The 17,750-nt window shown below is 38.7% G+C and overlaps 1 protein-coding gene across 2 annotated transcripts in view; it reads left to right on the forward strand.

The window, feature by feature from the left end:
- Positions 1-107: 107 nt before the first annotated feature.
- The window catches only part of RFWD3 (ring finger and WD repeat domain 3), a 33,866-nt gene continuing 16,223 nt past the window's right edge, over positions 108-17,750 (forward strand). The window contains exons 1-6 of one of the 2 annotated variants that reach the window (XM_045504878.2): positions 108-264; positions 4,662-5,235; positions 9,688-9,890; positions 13,303-13,373; positions 17,014-17,205; positions 17,305-17,396. In XM_045504878.2, the coding sequence (XP_045360834.2) occupies positions 4,664-5,235; positions 9,688-9,890; positions 13,303-13,373; positions 17,014-17,205; positions 17,305-17,396 (1,130 nt within the window). In that variant the 5' untranslated portion in view covers positions 108-264; positions 4,662-4,663. The remainder of the gene's footprint in view (positions 265-4,661; positions 5,236-9,687; positions 9,891-13,302; positions 13,374-17,013; positions 17,206-17,304; positions 17,397-17,750) is intronic. The other variant, XM_074370437.1, reaches the window with a different exon arrangement.

A 17,750-nucleotide genomic window follows, 5' to 3' on the forward strand; every position in this document is an offset into this window, starting at 1 on the left:
TGGTCCCGCCTGCTCCGTTTACGAAGGAACAGCCAATGAGAGCGCCGCTGTTTCAGCCAGCGGCGACCAAAGGAAGAAGAAGCGAGGGTATTGGCTGTCGGCTGGGACTGCTGCCCAATAGGAGCCGTCCGATCCCGCGCCTCAGGCGGGTAGCTCGAGCTCCTCGGATAGTTGCTGTTGGCCTCTGCCTCGCGCTCGTGTTTCTGAGGAAACGGCCGCTGCTGTGGCGTCTTTGCGAGTTCTACCGCGTCCTTTCGGCCTCAGGTGAGGGCGGCACTTGCCTCTGGCTCCGGGTTGACTTCCTCGGGCTGGGTCACTAGACGTGGGGTCTGGGGACGCCCCACGAGGTGGGGTGCGGGTGGGCATGGAACCCCGCGGCCTGAGGAGATTCGGCTGCTCCAGCGGCCTCAACGGTCGGGGCTGAGGCGCCCGAACCGCCGCTTTTTCGGGGTTGTTGGGGGTGGGGCTGAGAAAGCCAGAACTTCGCGGCTCCCGGAAGGAGCCAGGTTTGCCGCGGGGAGGGAGCGAGAAGTGCCTCTGGGCCTCTCTCCGGGGAGCCGAGCCTCAGACTCGTCATCTTACAAATAATTGCTGTCCCGTGGCGCGCCCCGTACTTGGATTGCATTCAAGTTGACCCAGGGACCTGGTTTTTCGTTCCATCCGACTTCACCTCACAGCACTGTGAGGGAAATACTTTTACAGACGAACAAATTGAACAGAGAAGCTAGGAAACTGTCCTGAGGGCCTCCAGGTAGTACGTGGCAGAGCAGGGATTTGAACCCCGGCGGCGCCTCTTAGCCTGGTAATTGGAAGCCACCGTCCCGCCGGATGTGGATATTGATTGAAATCGGAGTAACAAAGTTTGGTAAGATTACGAGAGGTCTAGGACAAGGCTACTCAAGGCTTGGAGGGACCAGCCGATGGCCTTTTGCTGTAGGCATCCCTGGTCAGCCTGACGTCTGGAAAGATCTATATTCCTCCACATGGATTGGGAAGCTTTGCTCCAGGACAGCGCTGTTCAGAGAACTTTCTATATCTGTGCTATCGCGCTCTCTCTGTATCAGGTGCCGATGTATTCTTAGTTGTTGGAGTTTTTTTGGTTGGTTTTGTGATTTGATTTTTTTGTTTGTTTTTTTTCGGGTGTGTGGTGGGTAATTCAACTGGTATTTGGCATCTGCTATATACTTGTTGCTGCATGGGATACACTGCTGAATCAGACTTAGGATTCGGCTCTCGGCCTTTCACGTCTAGTCAGAACTGGCATATACGGGAAGAAATTTTTGATATTTTAACTTTTTAATATTTAACCAGACTGGAAAGTACAGAGAATAATTTTTTAAAGACCTGTGCATTCACTACTCACATCTGATAAATCTTGACCTTTTGATAGAATTCCTTCCCTTTCAACTTATTTTTTTTAAAAAAAGAAAATTATGTAGTCAAAGTCTCATCTGTACCCTTGCACGCTCCCTCTTCTGAATTTGGTATTTTTTCCGCCCAGGCTTGTTTTATACTACTATCTTTTTTTTTTTTTAATATAAAAGCCCATATCATAGCTTGATCTTGTGTATTTTTAAGTATCCTAAAAATGGAATTAATAATGGATTCATCTGTAACCTGCTTTTTTCTATTTGATATAATTTTTTTAGGAAACTTACTGTTTTAGGTTGTTAGTTGGAAGAGCTTATGGTTCCATCCTGACCAGAAGTTTTGCTTCACTTTCTTCTCCATTTTGAGTTCTCTCATTCTTGTGCTTCAGTTAATCGAATATTTTGGCTTGACCTTTTAATCTTACTGTTTTGGGGGGTGTCTGTTATTTTACCTTCTGAAAGAGTTCCTCGTCTTTATCTTCCAATCCTTCTATTAAAGCATTTTTGTTTGTTTGTTTGGGGGGGTAATTAGGTTTATTTACTTATTAATTTTTTTTAATTTGATGGAGGTACTGGAGATTGAACCCACGACCTTGTGCATGCTAGGCATGCACTCTACCACTGACCTGTACGCTTCCCCCAAAGCATTTATTTTGGCTGTAAATTTTCTAAGAGCTCTTTCTTATTTTCTTTTTTTTTTTATTGAGTTATAGTCAGTTTACAATGTGCCAATTTCTGGTGTAGAGCACAATTTTTCAGTCATACATGAATATGCACATACTCATTTTCACCTTCTTTTTCACTCTGAGCTACCATAAGATCTTGTATATATTTCCCTGTGCTATACAGTATAAACTTCTTTATCTGGTCTGTATATACCTGTCAGTATCTACAAACTTCGAACTCCCAGTCTGTCCCTTCCCACTCCCCTCCCCCCTGGCAACTACAAGTTTTTATTCTATGTCTGTGAGTCTGTTTCTGTTTTATATTTAAGTTCATTTGTCTTTTTTTTTTTAGATTCCACATATGAGTGATATCATATGGTAGTTTTCTCTCTCTTTCTGGCTTCACTTAGAATGACATTCTCCAGGCACATCCATGTTGCTGCAAATGGCATTATGTTGTCATTTTTATGGCTGAATACTATTCCGTTGTATAAATAGGCAACTTCTTTATCCAGTAATCTGTTGATGGACATTTAGGCAGTTTCCATGTCTTGGCTATTGTAAATAGTGCTGCTATGAACATTGGGGTGCTGGTGTCGTTTTGAAGTAGGGTTCCTTCTGGTTATATGCCCAGGAGTGGGATTCCTGGGTCATATGGTAAGTCTATTCCTAGTCTTTTGAGGAATCTCCATACTGTTTTTCACAATGGCTGCACCAAACTGCATTCCCACCAGCAGTGTAGGAGGGTTCCCTTTTCTCAACAGCCTCTCCAGCATTTATCATTTGTGGACTTTTGCATGATGGCCATTCTGACTGGTGTGAGGTGATACCTCACTGTAGTTTTGATTTGCATTTCTCTGATAATTAGTGATACTGAGCATTTTTTCATGTGCCTGTTGATCATTCATTCGTATGTCTTCACTGGAGAATTGCTTGTTTAGGTCTTCTGCCCATTTTTGGATTGGGTTTTTTTCTGATTAAGTCATATGAGCTGCTTATATATTCTGGAGATCAAGCCTTTGTCAGTTTCATCTTTTGCAAAAATTTTCTCCCATTCCTTAGGTTGTCTTTTTGTTTTGCTTATGGTTTCCTTTGCTGTGCAAAAGCTTGTAAGTTTAATTAGGTCCCATTTGTTTATTCTTGCTTTTATTTCTATTTCTTGAGTAGACTGCCCTAGGAGAACATTACTGAGATGTATGTGAGATAATGTTTTGCCTATATTTTCTTCTAGGAGGTTTATTGTATCTTGTCTCTTTCTTATTTTCTGATTTGTTCTTTTTTTCCCTTGGCATTCTTTTAAGTTTGGATTTATTTATTTATGTACTTATTTACTTATTACTGTTTGTTGCATTGTCTTCCTTTCTTCTCTCCAAGTTTCTTCTCTTTGTCTGCTTTGGCCTCTATCTCACATTAGAGGCTTTCCTCAAATGTCAGTTGATCGTTGGCTGTTTGTTCATTTTTAAGGAGAGAACCCCAGAAAACTGATTGCTAGCTCTGTATGAGTAGCTGAACCTTACCAACCAGTGGGCTTTTACTGTTAGATACATAGACAGCCATTTTCTTGGGGGATTCACAAATGTCCGTATTCATAGGTCTTTCCTTTTAAGCTGATTTTCTCTGGAAAACAGGCTTTTAGAATCTCCTGCCTTGAGGCACAGAGAATGTATATAAACCAGAATAGTGTGTCCTGGATTTGTGTGGCAGGGAAACTGGGGAGAAGGGTTGGAAATGTCTCACATTGTTCAGTTTGCAGACTTTCACTTAACTCCATGTTTTCACTGCTGTGCTACCCGCCATGCTGATCTTAAGCATGTCTGGTTCAGTTCTCCAGTTTTCTGTAGCATAGGGAGAGGAGGTTTTTGATTGATTGTTTGCCTACGAGACATTAACTACTTTTCCAGGCTTTTAGCTAACCCTCCTTTCCTTACTTCCCACTCCCAAAACCAAATAGCACAAGGTGTAATTTTCACATTGATTTGTTTATTCTCCTATTTGTTTGAAACTTTGTTATACAAGGTCTTATCCATTTGCCTGTGTTTACTTCTGTGGAGTGTCTGACTACATGACAGGTGCTTAATAAATATTTGTTGAATGGAATTAGAAATAGGAAACAAAAATTATGAAAAGGTTGGGGTAAATAAAGGTTGCACAAATAGGTAAATTTCTTTTTCTAGTTAGTAACTGAGTTCATTATGCAAGTATAGAAATGTCCTTTCTGTGTTTATTCTTTACAACTTGTTACTATGAATGATGAACGTTGCCTACTAAAATTGAATATAGTATTATATGCATTTGTTTTAGTAAATGTCCATATTCAGGCCACGATGGAGAACTGTAAGAGGTCTGGGAGATTACTTTCAATAGTTCAATCCTCTTATTTTATAGATCTATTTTAAAGGATAGTGCTATGATCACATGACTTCATGTTTTCAAAGGGCACACAGGAAAACTGGTCATAAGCGCTTGTTATGGGGGAAAAAAGTGAAAATAAAATCATTTTTAAAGTTTCTCAGTTTTGCCACAAATGATCTTAAACAGATATACTAAAAGACAGATATGATTATATTAGCTACATGGCATGTTTTATCTGCTTTACTAATACTTTTTACAAATACTGTTTCCCTAGTAATGGCTCATGAAGCAATGGAATGTGATCTTCAGGTGCAGTCAGATCATGCTGCAGAGCAGCCTGCTCCTGCTGAAGTGGTCAGCGGCCAAGGGGGACCACCCCTGCTCCAGCCCCCTCCTGATGAAGTAGTCAGCAGCCAAGAGGGACCACCCCTGCTCCAGCCCCCTCCTGATGAAGTAGTCAGCAGCCAAGGGGGACCACCCCTGCTCCAGCCCCCTCCTGAAGAGGTAGTCAGCAGCCAAGGGGGACCACCCCTGCTCCAGCCTGCTCCACAGGTGTCCATTGACCTGACAGGGGAAGTGGAACTCTCAGGAGAAGAGAATGTGCAGAATATCGGTCCAGGAGCTTCAGAGGAGCAGAGGCAAGGATCTGATGCTAACCACACCGTGCGAGTATCTTCATTGGATTCAATGAACAGCTTTATCAGTGGGCTGCAGAGACTTCATGGCATGCTAGAATTCCTGAGACCACCTTCAGACCGCAATGTGGGGCCAGTGAGAGTGAGGAGGAGGAGGAATTCAGCTTCACGCAGGGCAAGAGCTGGAGGGTCTCAGAGGACAAACAGTGCCAGGTAAATATATATATGTTTATATAAATTTTGAGATTCATGCCAGATTGGGAATTATGACTCTTACGTACTCATGATATGCCTCAGTGCTGCGAAGAATTGGCATTGTGACTTGGCAAGTCAGGTAATCTTTCTGAACTCCCTTTACCTCGTAAGTCAGATGAAAATAAAAGTGACTGCCTAATTTACTTCATAAAGTAATTGAGGGGATAAGTTACACCAATAAGCTTTGAAAACTAGGTGGTAGTTTGTTGGCAACGGTACCGTGGAGGCTGGCTTTTATTTAGATCATTTGTATCTTGCACATCAAGAAAGTACTTAACTTGCAAAGTTCCTCCACTTGCTCAGGATTCTTTATTCATTGGTACTCCCCTTAGTAGTGCAGTAGATTTTGGAAGACGGACAGGCTGGATTTAGAGAAGCCTTGCGAAAAGTAGAATGTGACTAAGTGGGAAACATTCCAGCCCTCCTCACCTGAGAATGTGTTGCAGAATTGAATAATTCTCTTTCATAAGTTTTGAATTGAACTTTCCTCTTGAAGGGCTTAGCTGTTAAGTTGTGATAGGGTTATTATGAAAAATAACAATTGTCTATGCCTTGCCTGTTTTTTAACTTCCTTTTACTTTATTCAAAATCCTTTTTTCACATTTGGCCTTCTAAATGTCTTCATGATGTTCAGAGAGATTGAATTTAACCTCTTCATTTTAAATGTGAAAGAAACTTGGACCCTGAAAGAGTGATTTGTTCAGGGTCTCAAGGAACAACACAGAGGAGGTTAGAGCTGGTACTGGGACCTGGATCTGACTGTTGTCTACACAAGCAGAGGAAGCTTCAATCAGATCCATTTGTTTTTTTAACACTATGAAAATAATGAGATGACACTAAAAAGTGGTGGTTAGACCTTCAATTACCTATGTCTGACAAGTGAGAAAGCTGATGAGGTGATTTGTGATTTGACTGAGGTGACTTTGGAACTGAGACTGTGACTTGTGATTCTGGATTCAGCATTCTTTTCCATGTGGATCCTGCTGATTACCATACCAGGGCCTGTGATTCCTGTGGTTCCAGTCTCTAGTGCCTGGTCACTTCTAGATGTGATCCATCTAGGATGACCAGTGTTGACAAGAGTTGCAAATGCATGCTACTTTGTTATTTTAAGATGTCATTCTCTCAGATTTTGAAAGCAAAGTAAGATTTCATACATTTATGTCACAGGTGAAAGTACATTGTAGTGGAGTTTGGGGACTCTGTTGAAATAAGGGGGCTGAGATTTAAGAGTAGGGTCCCTGGGAACTGGCTGACTGTGAAGAGGCCTCTATTGTAGTCCTCAGGCTTGGTTGTTCATACATTCATTGGCTAGGGTGGGGGGTAGGGGTGTTGCTCTTGGTTGGGCACACTTGTGTTAACCAATTCACAGGAGAGTGACACTTATAAACCAGATGCCAACTTACGGAGAAAAATAGAAACACCACAGATACCGAATTTTCTTGTTGGCATGGTCAGCATGATTCTCCCGGGGATATTTACACATAGAAGCCAAACCCTGATCAGAAAATTGCTTGATGTATGTAGAATCTGTGCTCAGGGATTGAGTTACAGAATTTAGATTTTAAAGGATGTCAGTCAAACTATTTAACTGACAGTTGTATGTCTGTTTCCACAAAGAGAGTAAAATAAAGTCAAGGAACTGTGCAGTTCAATGGAGAGAACTTGGATTCTGGAGCCAGATAAATGTGGCATTAAGTTTTTTTCTCTAAATATTGTGTTGTAAATAAATCCCACACAAATTCACGTAAAAGTCTGACCTTTCCCAGGTCTGATTGCTTATACCTTCTGAATTCCTTGAGATAAATTTCTCATTATGGTGTTTGGCATTTACTCACCTGACAGACTATGCCTAAGCCGGGTGTTGAGAGCCTGGGCCAAGGTAAGGAGCTTTTGCCTGAGTCTCCACCAAGAAGCCAAAATTGGGGAAACCTGCGTAGTGAGATATTTTTCCCAACAGGCTTCTCAGTCAAAGTCACAAACTCCTCTCGTGTTTCTTTGTTTGAGGCTGCTTGGTTCTGGCTGCCAGCGTCATCACTCATTCATCAAATATTTGTAACACTCCACTGTGCGAGAGACTGAACTTTTGCCTTGGAGATACATTGGTGAACAGGACAGATCAGGGTGCCAGTTCCCATGGAGCTTATGGAATCTTAGGACTACAGAGGGTAAGCAAGGGGCAAGAATTTACTATACTATTATTTACTTCAGAGGTAGTAAGTGCAGGGAAAGAGGAGGATTTCTTAGGTTTCAGGACTATACTCCCAGCACCGCCTCCCATTACTTTTCATAGTTTCCCTTTCCTGTGTCCCCACCTGATCTTGGAAATGCCTATTTTGCTACTAAAAGCAATATTGATGAGTGATTTTTTAAAAACTGGTTTCTATGCAGAATGCTATTGATATGTGTGTAGTAGCCTGCCTTTATTATGTATTTCATTTGGTTAAAATGTCCTTAGGAAATGCTGTTATGTGCATATTCTCATGAATAGCTATAGCTGCTGTTCATGCATATTCCCCAAAATAAGTTCATAAACTTGATTAGCTTTTTTCTGAAAAGGAAACCTGAGTGACATCAGTGAAAATGGCAGAGTAAGGATCTCAGAAAATTCTCTCCATAGAATCAGTGAAACAACTGGCAAAATTTATAAAAATCAACTTTTTCAGTGCCTTAGAAATTAACATATACTTGTAGCAATTCATGGAGTGATTATTAAAAACAGCTGTGTCTCAGTAAGACCAGTGAGTTTTGTGGCATCCCCTTCTTTGGCTCCATAGTAGTCTTGAAAACTAACTGCCTGCAATCAGTGAAAAGCCACAGTCTGGAAGTGACTAAAGAGAGTGGAATGGAATCAAAGCTCCTTCAAAGCCTCATTCCCAAAGAATTCTCTTTCTTTGACCTGTTTGGTGGTCCCTGGAAGATCTCACTTGAAAGGCTATCTCTGACTTGCCCAATGCAAAAAACCTAAAGCCTATTTCCCAGGGTCTGTCTGAGGCAGTGGATGACCACTGGAGCAACAGACTAACCAAAAATCTTAAAGGGAAAAGCTGAGGAATGAAATCTTCACATGGGGTTTTGAAAAGCCCCTGACATGCTGCTTGGAATCTAGAAGGCCACATACATGCTTGGGGCTGTGTGCAGCTGTGCTCATGCTCAGCAAAGACCTAAGAAGGCACTAAGCTTACAACTCTGGCTGACCTCAAGGCTCTGGGTAAGCAAGAAATGAAGGCAAAGGCAGAGCTGTCACCTGCCTGACTGGTTATTGACAGCGTGCCCCAACACACATCAAGTCCCTCAGCAAAGACTAGGGGTCTTACTGGTTCCAAGTATTTAAGGAAATGTCTGTCTAGTCATGAACTCTGACCACTAAGCTAACCAAACAGAAACTTCAGTGGCCACATACAGCAAAGAATGCAAACTTTGCAGAATTACTTCAGCAAAGTCCCTAAACAAATAATAACAACTATTAGAAATAGCAACAACAACAAATCCTGGAAGGGGGGATATCTGATTTCCAGAGTTTCCACATTACACTATTGAAATGTCCAGTTTTCAAGAAAAAATTACAAGGTGTGTAATGAAAATATAACATACACAGGAAAATAAGAAAAAATAGAAACTGTACACCAAGAAGTCAAGATATTGGACCTACTGGACAAACTTTAAATCTGCTGTTTAAATATAATCAAAGAACTAAAGCAAAGTATTAATAACAGTGTGTCACTAAACGGATGATTGAAGTTATAAAAATGTACAAAGTAGAAATGCTATAGTTGACATATACACTAAATGGAAAAAAAAAATCACCAAGAGTATTGAACAGCAGGTTTGAGCAGGCAAAAGAAAGAATGTTTGTCCTTTGACATTATTTAGCTTGAAAAGAAGAATGGCTTAATATAAGGGGTGAAACAATGATGACTGAAGCCAGACTTCATACTGTACTCCAAAGACTTCATTCTGCGTAGCAACAGCAGCAGAATCACGTAAGGCCATATATGATCAACAGGGCCCTTTTTCTTCTTTCCCACTCTCTTTTCAACCTCTTAATAACAGCAGACCAATTGCTGAGTTGTGTCTGTCTTCCTTTCTTTCTTAGTTAATTAAGTAAAATATATTAATTAGTCATGTCTTTAAAAGATATTGACAAAAGAAAGGCCAATAGAGTAGAATTAGCTTTTAACTTAGGGATCAAGCTCCATTGTAGGCTAAATGAAATAATTGAGTGGAAAAGAGCATATCAGGCCAGTCAACATCTGCCTAAATTGCTATTCCTGCTTCAGTGTTCAAAGGCAGCAATTAATGGCCTGGCAATGAGTTGAAAAGACTAGGATTTGCCTCCAAATTACTATGGATTATTCTTGTGATGTTGGTGTATTTTACTAGAATTCTGTTGTCTTTCTGCTTACATAGGTTGAGGGCACCGTTGGATGCATACTTTCAAGTGAGCAGGACGCAGCCTCATTCTCCAACCACTTCTTATGATTCGGAGACTAGGAATCCAGTCTCTGTAGACTTGCAGGGATCAGGTAGTTCTGATTCTGACAGTGACAGCTCCACAGAGTATGAAGAGGGGGTTGTCCAGACAGAGGAACCTAGAGCTGTTGTTTTAGAAGGTGAGTATTTTATCCGGATGATTCACAAGGCTAACATCCAGAAAGGTTAGATTCCAGAAGGTTAGAAACTCTAGACTTGTGTTTTGGTACTTTCCTTTTTCCCCCAAATGTCATAGATTACCGCTTTATAGGTCAAAGCTTTCACTGGCCATAACTGTATAGAGAAGATTTGATCTGGCTTGCAATTTAGTGTGATTTGTGACCCATTGAATTGAGTTGGTTACTTTATAGTGGCACTTTATATTCCTTTTCATTTTCTTAGAAATCTGAGAATGAAATAGATTCTTTATTCAAAAGAAAAACTTTGTTAATTAAACACCCTGTCTAGTCTGCTACTTTTTAAGTCTTAGTGTAATGTTGTATACTGTGCAAGTGGAACTTTATTTAGCAGTAGATGGGCAGGGACCCCTAAAGCTTACATTAAAAACCCTCTGATAACCTACATTGTGGTCTTTTCACACCAAAGGGAGCCAGGGCTTCTTGGACAAATGGCTTCCCAGGTCTATGATAAGAAATACGCAAAAAGAAAAGAAAAAGAAATACACAAGATGAGCCTAGGGCATTTAATTGTGCTAGAAAGCAAGGAAGCCATCTAAGTCTTATCATGTCAGTTATGTCAGTAGGCTCAGGTGCAACTCTGAAGGAGACCCTAGTGGCCAAAGATGGGACAATTTGAGCATTAGAATACTGAATGTTATTTTGGATTATAGATTGAAATATATCAAATCTGTGAGAATCTATAAATTCATAATTGTGTACTTAAAAAAACCCAAACCATATCACCATAATAAGTTACTAGAGCTCTGACTCATTGCTCTGAAAACTGGTAAATCAAGGATTAAACATTTATCCCACCTTTCCTTTGTGAACTGTATCAGGAAAAACCAAATCGTTGATGAAGGTCTTTTGTGTGTTTGTTCATTTGTTTTTTTGTTTTTTTTAAGAGTAGCTTATGTTTCAAAACTGAGAGGAAGATAGAGATTTCCCATATACCCTTTGTCCCTGCCCCTGGCACATGCATTGACTCCCTATTATTGGCATCATTCACCAGAATGGTGCATTTATTAGACACTGTAATCACTCAAAGTCTGTGGTTTACCTTAGGGTTCATTCTTGGTGGTGTACATTATATAATTTTGGGCAAATGTATAATGACATACATCCATCATTATAATATCATATGCAGTATTCTTACTGCCCTAAAAATTCTCTGTTCTCTGCCTATTCATCCCTCCCACCCACCCCTAGGAAATTTTTTTTAAATAGAAAAATTCCAGCTAATAATTGTAGCAAGAATGATAGGTGGGGCTCTATGGCTCCTAGTGAGATGATGTATCTAGGCAAAGACCATCAGCGAATCCTACAACCATTCTTTTCACTGGAGGAACAAGACTGACAGTGCTAGAACTCATTGATTAATCTTAGCATTTTAAAGAGTGAAACCACCACTTTATGTGCATCTTGATGTGCTGCAATAAAAAATATCCATACCACCTAGGAAGTACTAGCTGCCAAAAAACATCCTGAATCAACTTGACTCTAGATACAATAACCATTTTGCGCAGTTTACAGGAAGGAAATAGAGGAAGAAGGTAAATGATACCTCAAAAATGGAGTCATTCAGCTCTAAAATAGAAGACATACTACAAATGGAACATTGGAAAAAGACCTACACGTATATGAGCATCTAATGTATTGTAAAGAGAATATCTCAAATCAGACTTTTAAATTAGTATTATTGTTAAAACTGGATAGCTAACTAGAAAACAAAGTTAGATTCATTCCTCATGCTATAAACCAGGATATAAGGGGTCAGTGATCTAGTGTGAAAAATGAAACCATTTAGTATTGGAAAAATACATAAGTGATAAAAACCAGGAGTAAGGAATACTTTGAAATCTATAAGCAATATAAGAAAATTACATAAAATTTTAGGAAAAAATTTATGACAGCATACTTTATGATTCCACTTATGTAAAATGTCCCATGAGTACATGTGTTGATGAAAGACATGTACAAGAATATAATAGCACTGTTTTTAATAGCAAAAACTGAAAACTATCCAAATATTCATCAGGAACAGAATGGATAAATAATTGTTACAAATTTACACAGTAAAACACTGTATAGCAGTGACAATGAATTACAACTCCACATATAAGTATGGAAGAATCTTGTAAACAGTGTAGAACAAATGTAGCAGACATAACAAGTGGATAGCTCAGAGATGCCATTTATATACAAAAATAGGCAAAATCAGTCAATGGTGTTAAAATTTAGTAAAGTAACCTAAACTTTGGTGGAGACAAGTTCACCTCCCTGGCTCCCCCCTCCCAAGATGTAAGGAGGACATCAAGGTATGAGGGACACTCTTGGAGTTGGTGATGTTCTGGTTTATAGTTCAGTTTGTGAAAAGTCACTAAAATGAATTCTTAAGATACACTTTTCTTTGTGTATATTACATTTCAGTAAAAGATTTTTTAAAGCAATGAGACAATTTGAGCCTCAAAAAGAAAAATGACTAAAGTTTTAAAATCACCATCTTGATCATTAGTGGAGGTTTTGAAATGTTGATGAGGTACTAGGTAGTCTAGGGGTCTGACTGACTTCACCTGAACCCAGTAAGAGTCTCTCCTGATGTGCTGCGATCAGAAGCACACATCATAGATATTCTAACTTCCCCTTCTCTTCCCAAAAAACAGAATTGAATCTACTGAGGCGTCTAGGTCTAACTGCGAGTTTATAGGAAAGGTAGTCAATGGAGCAATAAGTAAGCAACACCACAAGGAAGCAGTCGGCCAAATTGAGGATGTAAGACAAATGACCAAATCTGCCCCAACAAGTCAGTCACAAGGAGAGGATAGAAATAAGTGAAGGAGAATTGTTATAAATGAAAAAGACTTAAGAGACAGCAATTTGGAGACCTTGTCTGGATCCTGATTGGAATAAATCTATTGTAAAGAATAACTTTATAACAGTTCGGTAATTTTGAGTACAAACTGTGTGTCTGGAATGGTACTGAAGGATTATTGTTAATTTTGTTAGGTGTAATAGAGATAGTGTTTTTGTAAAGAATCCTTATCAGCAAGTGTTACAAAAGTGAAATCCCATTTTAGGGTTTTTCATAAGTATTCCAAAAGAAAATAATGGGAATGGGGGCTTAGGTGTAACAAGATTAGCAAAATATTGATTATTTTTGAAATTGGATGAGAGTACTTGTAGGTTAACTGTACTATTCTACATTTTAAAAATTCATTGATGCTGCCTGGGGAGCTGTCATCCCTTTTACAACAACACTCCCAGTTAGAAATGGAAAGCTGTGTTGAGTCCGGCTTTCCTACTAGCCTTATACCTGACTTACGTCTTCTTTTGTATATTACCTATCCCCTCCTTTCTGGAAACCACTTGGCAGAGCAATTAGGAGATACCTCAGCAGAGCAAGAAGTTACATGTGACAGTGGAGGAGAGACTCTCCCCAAACAGGTAATATGAACATCCTTTTAAATGAAAGATTTTTTTTTTAATTGAGTTACAGTCAGTTTACAATGTTGTGTCAATTTCTGGTGTACACAATTTTTCAGTCATACATGAATATACATTCATTTTCATATTCTTTTTCACCATGAGCTACTATAAGGTCTTGTATATATTTCCCTGTGCTATACAGTATAAACTTGTTTATCTTAAATGAAAGATTTAAGAGGAGGGGAGGTATAGCTCAAGTGGTAGAGCTCATGCTTAGCATACATGAGGTCCTGGCTTCAATCCCCAGTACCTCCTCTAAGAATAAATAAATAAGCCTAATTACCTCCCCCCAACAATAAATGAATGAATGAATGAATGAAAGGTTTATGTTTTCATTTGAAGAAGAGGCTACAGACTGAAATGGAAAGCTCACAGATTTTGTAGGCAGGAGGTCCAGGTATGGATCCCATACAAGTTACTCACTATTTGTAAGACTTCTTCCCCTTAGGTTTAAAACCCTGGGGTTGGAGGAGGTGTGAGGAGAACTTGTCCTGCCTACTTAACAAGGTTAAGTATCAGTTAAAATAGTAGATGTGAATACAGTTTGTAAACTATTTGGCAGAATGATTGCTATGTGATAAACAATTTTTATTTTTAAAAATAACTCCATTATCCTTAATATCAGCTGTGTACTGTGTGAGTTCCAAAACATTGACCTACTTTTTTGCGTGTTTCTATATGGCCTCTGTTTTTATTTTTTCTCTCAAGAAAAAATTTTTGTTCGTGTAAATTTATTTATGTGTATAAATGTTCTTCATTTATTGAAATACAGTTGATGTACAATATTATAGTTTCCAGTATACGACATAGTAATTTGACATTTGCATACATTATGAAGTGATCACCATAAGTCTAGTAACTGTCTCCAAAGTTACTAGAATACTATTGACCATGTTCCTCATGCTGTATAGTACGTCCCCATGTCTTATTTATTTTATAACTGGAGGTTTGTTCCTCTTAATCCCCTTTACCTATTTTGCCATATCCCTACTCCCCCTTTCCCTGGCAACCAACCATTTGCTCTCATTTTTGTTTTGTTTTTAGATTCTATCTATGTGAGGTCATATGGTATCTGTCATTCTCTGACTTAGTTCACTTAGCATAGTACCCTCTTGATCCATCCATGTTGTCACAGATGGCAAGATTTCAAAATTTTCATGGCTTAGTAATATTCCTGTGTGTGTGTGTGTGTGTGTGTGTGTACCACATCTTTGTCCCTTTATCTATTGAAGGACAATTGAGTTACTTCCATATCTTGGCTGTTGAAAAATAATGCTGCTGTGAATATCAATGGGTGTATCCTTTTTGAATTAGTATTTTTATTTTCTTCCTGTAAATATTCAGAAGTGAAATTACTGGATCATATGGCTGGATCATTTTTAATTTTTAGAGGAACTTCCATACTGGTTCCCAAAGTGGCTGCACCAATTACATTCCCACCAAACAGCTCAAGTGTTCCCTTCTCTCCACATCCTCACCAACACTTACTTGTAAGGTGATAGGTAGCATGTTGTGGTTTTAGTGTGCATTTCCCTGATGATTAGTGATGTTCAACATCTTTTCTTTTCATGTGTCTATCAACAGTCTTAGTGTTTCCTTTGTAAAAATGTCTATTCAGATCTTCTCCCATTTTTTGGTCAGGTTTTTTTTTTGACATTGAGTTGTATGAGTTCTTTAAATATTTTAGATATTAACCCCTTACCAGATACATTGTTTGCAAATATCTTCTTATATTCAGTGGGTTACCTTTTTGTTTTGTTGATTGTTTCCTTTGCTGTGCAAAAGACTTTCAGTTCGATGTCCTGTTTATTTTTGCTTGTTTCCCTTGCCTGAGGATATACTCAGAAAAATATTGCTAATATTGATGTCAAAGAACATACTGCCTATGTTTTCTTCTAGAAGTTTTATGGATTTTCAGGTCTTACATTTAAGTCTTCAGTGCATTTTGAGTTTATTTTTGTATATGATGTGAGAAAATAGTCCAGTTTGATTCTTTTGCATGCAGCTGTCCAGTTTACACAACACCATTTATTGAGGTTGTCTTTACCTCATTGTGTATTCTTGCTTCTTTTGTCATAAATTAATTGCCCATGAGTTTGGATTCATTTGATTCATTTCTGGGCTCTCTGTTCCATTGATCTGTGTGTCTATTTTTGTGACAGTCTCATGTTGTTTTAATTACTGTAGCTTTGTAGTATAGTTTGAAATCAGGGAGCATGTTATTTCTAGCTTTGTTCTTCTTTCTCAAGATTGCTTTGGCTATTTGGAGTCTTTTTGGTATTCATACAAATTTTAGAATTATTTGTTCTAGGAAAAATGCCATTCATATTTTGACAGGGATTGTATTGAATCTGTAGATTGCCTTGGGGGGTATGATTATTTTAACAATATTCTTCCAGTTAATGAGCAAGGTATATCTTTCCATTTGTGTAATCTTTAGTTTCTTTTATCAATGCCTTATAGTTTTCAGAGTATGGGTCTTTTACCTCTTTGGTAGATTTATTTCTAGATACTATGTTCTTTTTGATGCAGTTCATAAATGGGATTATTTTCCTCATTTCTCATTCTGATAGTTCATTATTACTGTGTAGATCACTGTAGATTAATTTTGTATCCTTTAACTTCTCTGAATTCATTTAAATGTTTTACTTTGAAAGGTACACAAAAGGAATTGTATTATATCTTTTTCTGATCCTATTTTCTTTTCCCCCTGACTTACTGCATCTTGGAGAGCTTTTTATTATCAGTACGTAAAATTGAATCTCGTTCTTAGTAGTAGTAATAGCTGCATAGTGTTTTATCATATGAATACATTTTTAGTTAACTCTTCCCTTGCCATGTACACTATGGTTATTCCTTTTTCTTTTTTTCTTTCTTTGTTGTTGTTTCCTGTTAAGGTCATGCTGCACTAAGCATCCTTGTACTATTGTCTTGGCAAGTATTTGTGGTTATGTTCATGGGATATATTTCTAGCAGAGAGATTGCTGTATCAAAGGAAGAATATGTATTTTAGTGTTGATAGATAATGCCAAATTGCCCTCTGGAAAGTTTGTGCCAGTTTCTACTTGCAGCAGCGGTACATAAGCATGCTAATTTCTCCCTTACCCTCAGTAGTGCTTGGTATCATCAGACATCAATTTATGCCATCTAATAGAGGGAAAAAGTGGTCTCCTACTTTAATTTTTATTTCTTTAATTATAAGCGAACACTTACCATTTGTATTTTTATATAAGCTGACTGTTTATATTCTTTTTTGTTTTCCTTGTATTTTTTTCTTTATTCACATGAGCCAGGTATTTTATAGCTACTTGAGTTGATTGTGAACCTAATTTTGAATGTATAACAAACCGAATATTCCATTTTGTTGATTATCTGTGGTTGGGTCACTTCTAGGTTTGTTTTGTGTTTGTATCTTCATAAAGATGGCTCCATTTCTTCATTTGAATGAAAAATAACAAGAATTTCATAAGCTCAAAGGGTAGTAATATTTTCATGTCTTTATGTAATACAGAAATGTAAATGTATTACATTTAACCAGTTTCCTTCAAGACTGATTTTGCATTTTCTCTAACTTGAATGTATTTTGGTTTTCATCCAGCAGTCTCCCAAGAAGTTTAACTCTCTTCTACCTTCTTCTACGGAGGAGGAAGAAGGGGACACTTGCACAATATGTTTGGAACAGTGGACCAATGCTGGAGATCACCGGCTCTCAGCATTGCGCTGTGGGCACCTCTTTGGGTATAAGTGCATTTCTAAATGGCTCAAAGGACAGGCACGAAAATGTCCCCAGGTAAAGACTATAGTTAAGAACTGTCCATGTGTACAGTCAACACGTTAAGTCAGGAGGATTCCTAGAACCACACTAATTGTGTCCTGTTGGGCTCCTTAGTGCAACAAGAAAGCCAAGCACAGTGACATCGTTGTCCTTTATGCCCGAACCCTGAGAGCTTTGGATACTAGTGAACAGGAGCTCATGAAAAGGTAGGTGGCAAGAGTCTGCCTAACTGGAATATTTCCTTTTGGTTCCTTGTAGGCATATCTGAAAAAGGAGGTATGAGTCACTTTTAGTGTGGTTCTGAGGCTTTCCTTGGGCTATGACTGAGGATCTCTGGGGATCATTGACAATCTGTCTCACAGTGTGATTTATGATACCTATCTGATCATCTGAAGGGTATCTTCATGGTTTGCTGAATATAGCATTAAAAATGATGGTCTGGACTAACAAATAATTGTGACTTCAGCTTGCTCAATGAATGTAGGCTCCAGGACTTTTGCTCTAACCCCTGAGAAAGAATAGAATAGAATCCCAGAGAAAGAAGTCAATGCGCAGTAAAA

This window comes from Camelus bactrianus, chromosome 9 (genome assembly GCF_048773025.1).
Source record: "Camelus bactrianus isolate YW-2024 breed Bactrian camel chromosome 9, ASM4877302v1, whole genome shotgun sequence".
NCBI classification, from domain to species: domain Eukaryota; kingdom Metazoa; phylum Chordata; class Mammalia; order Artiodactyla; family Camelidae; genus Camelus; species Camelus bactrianus.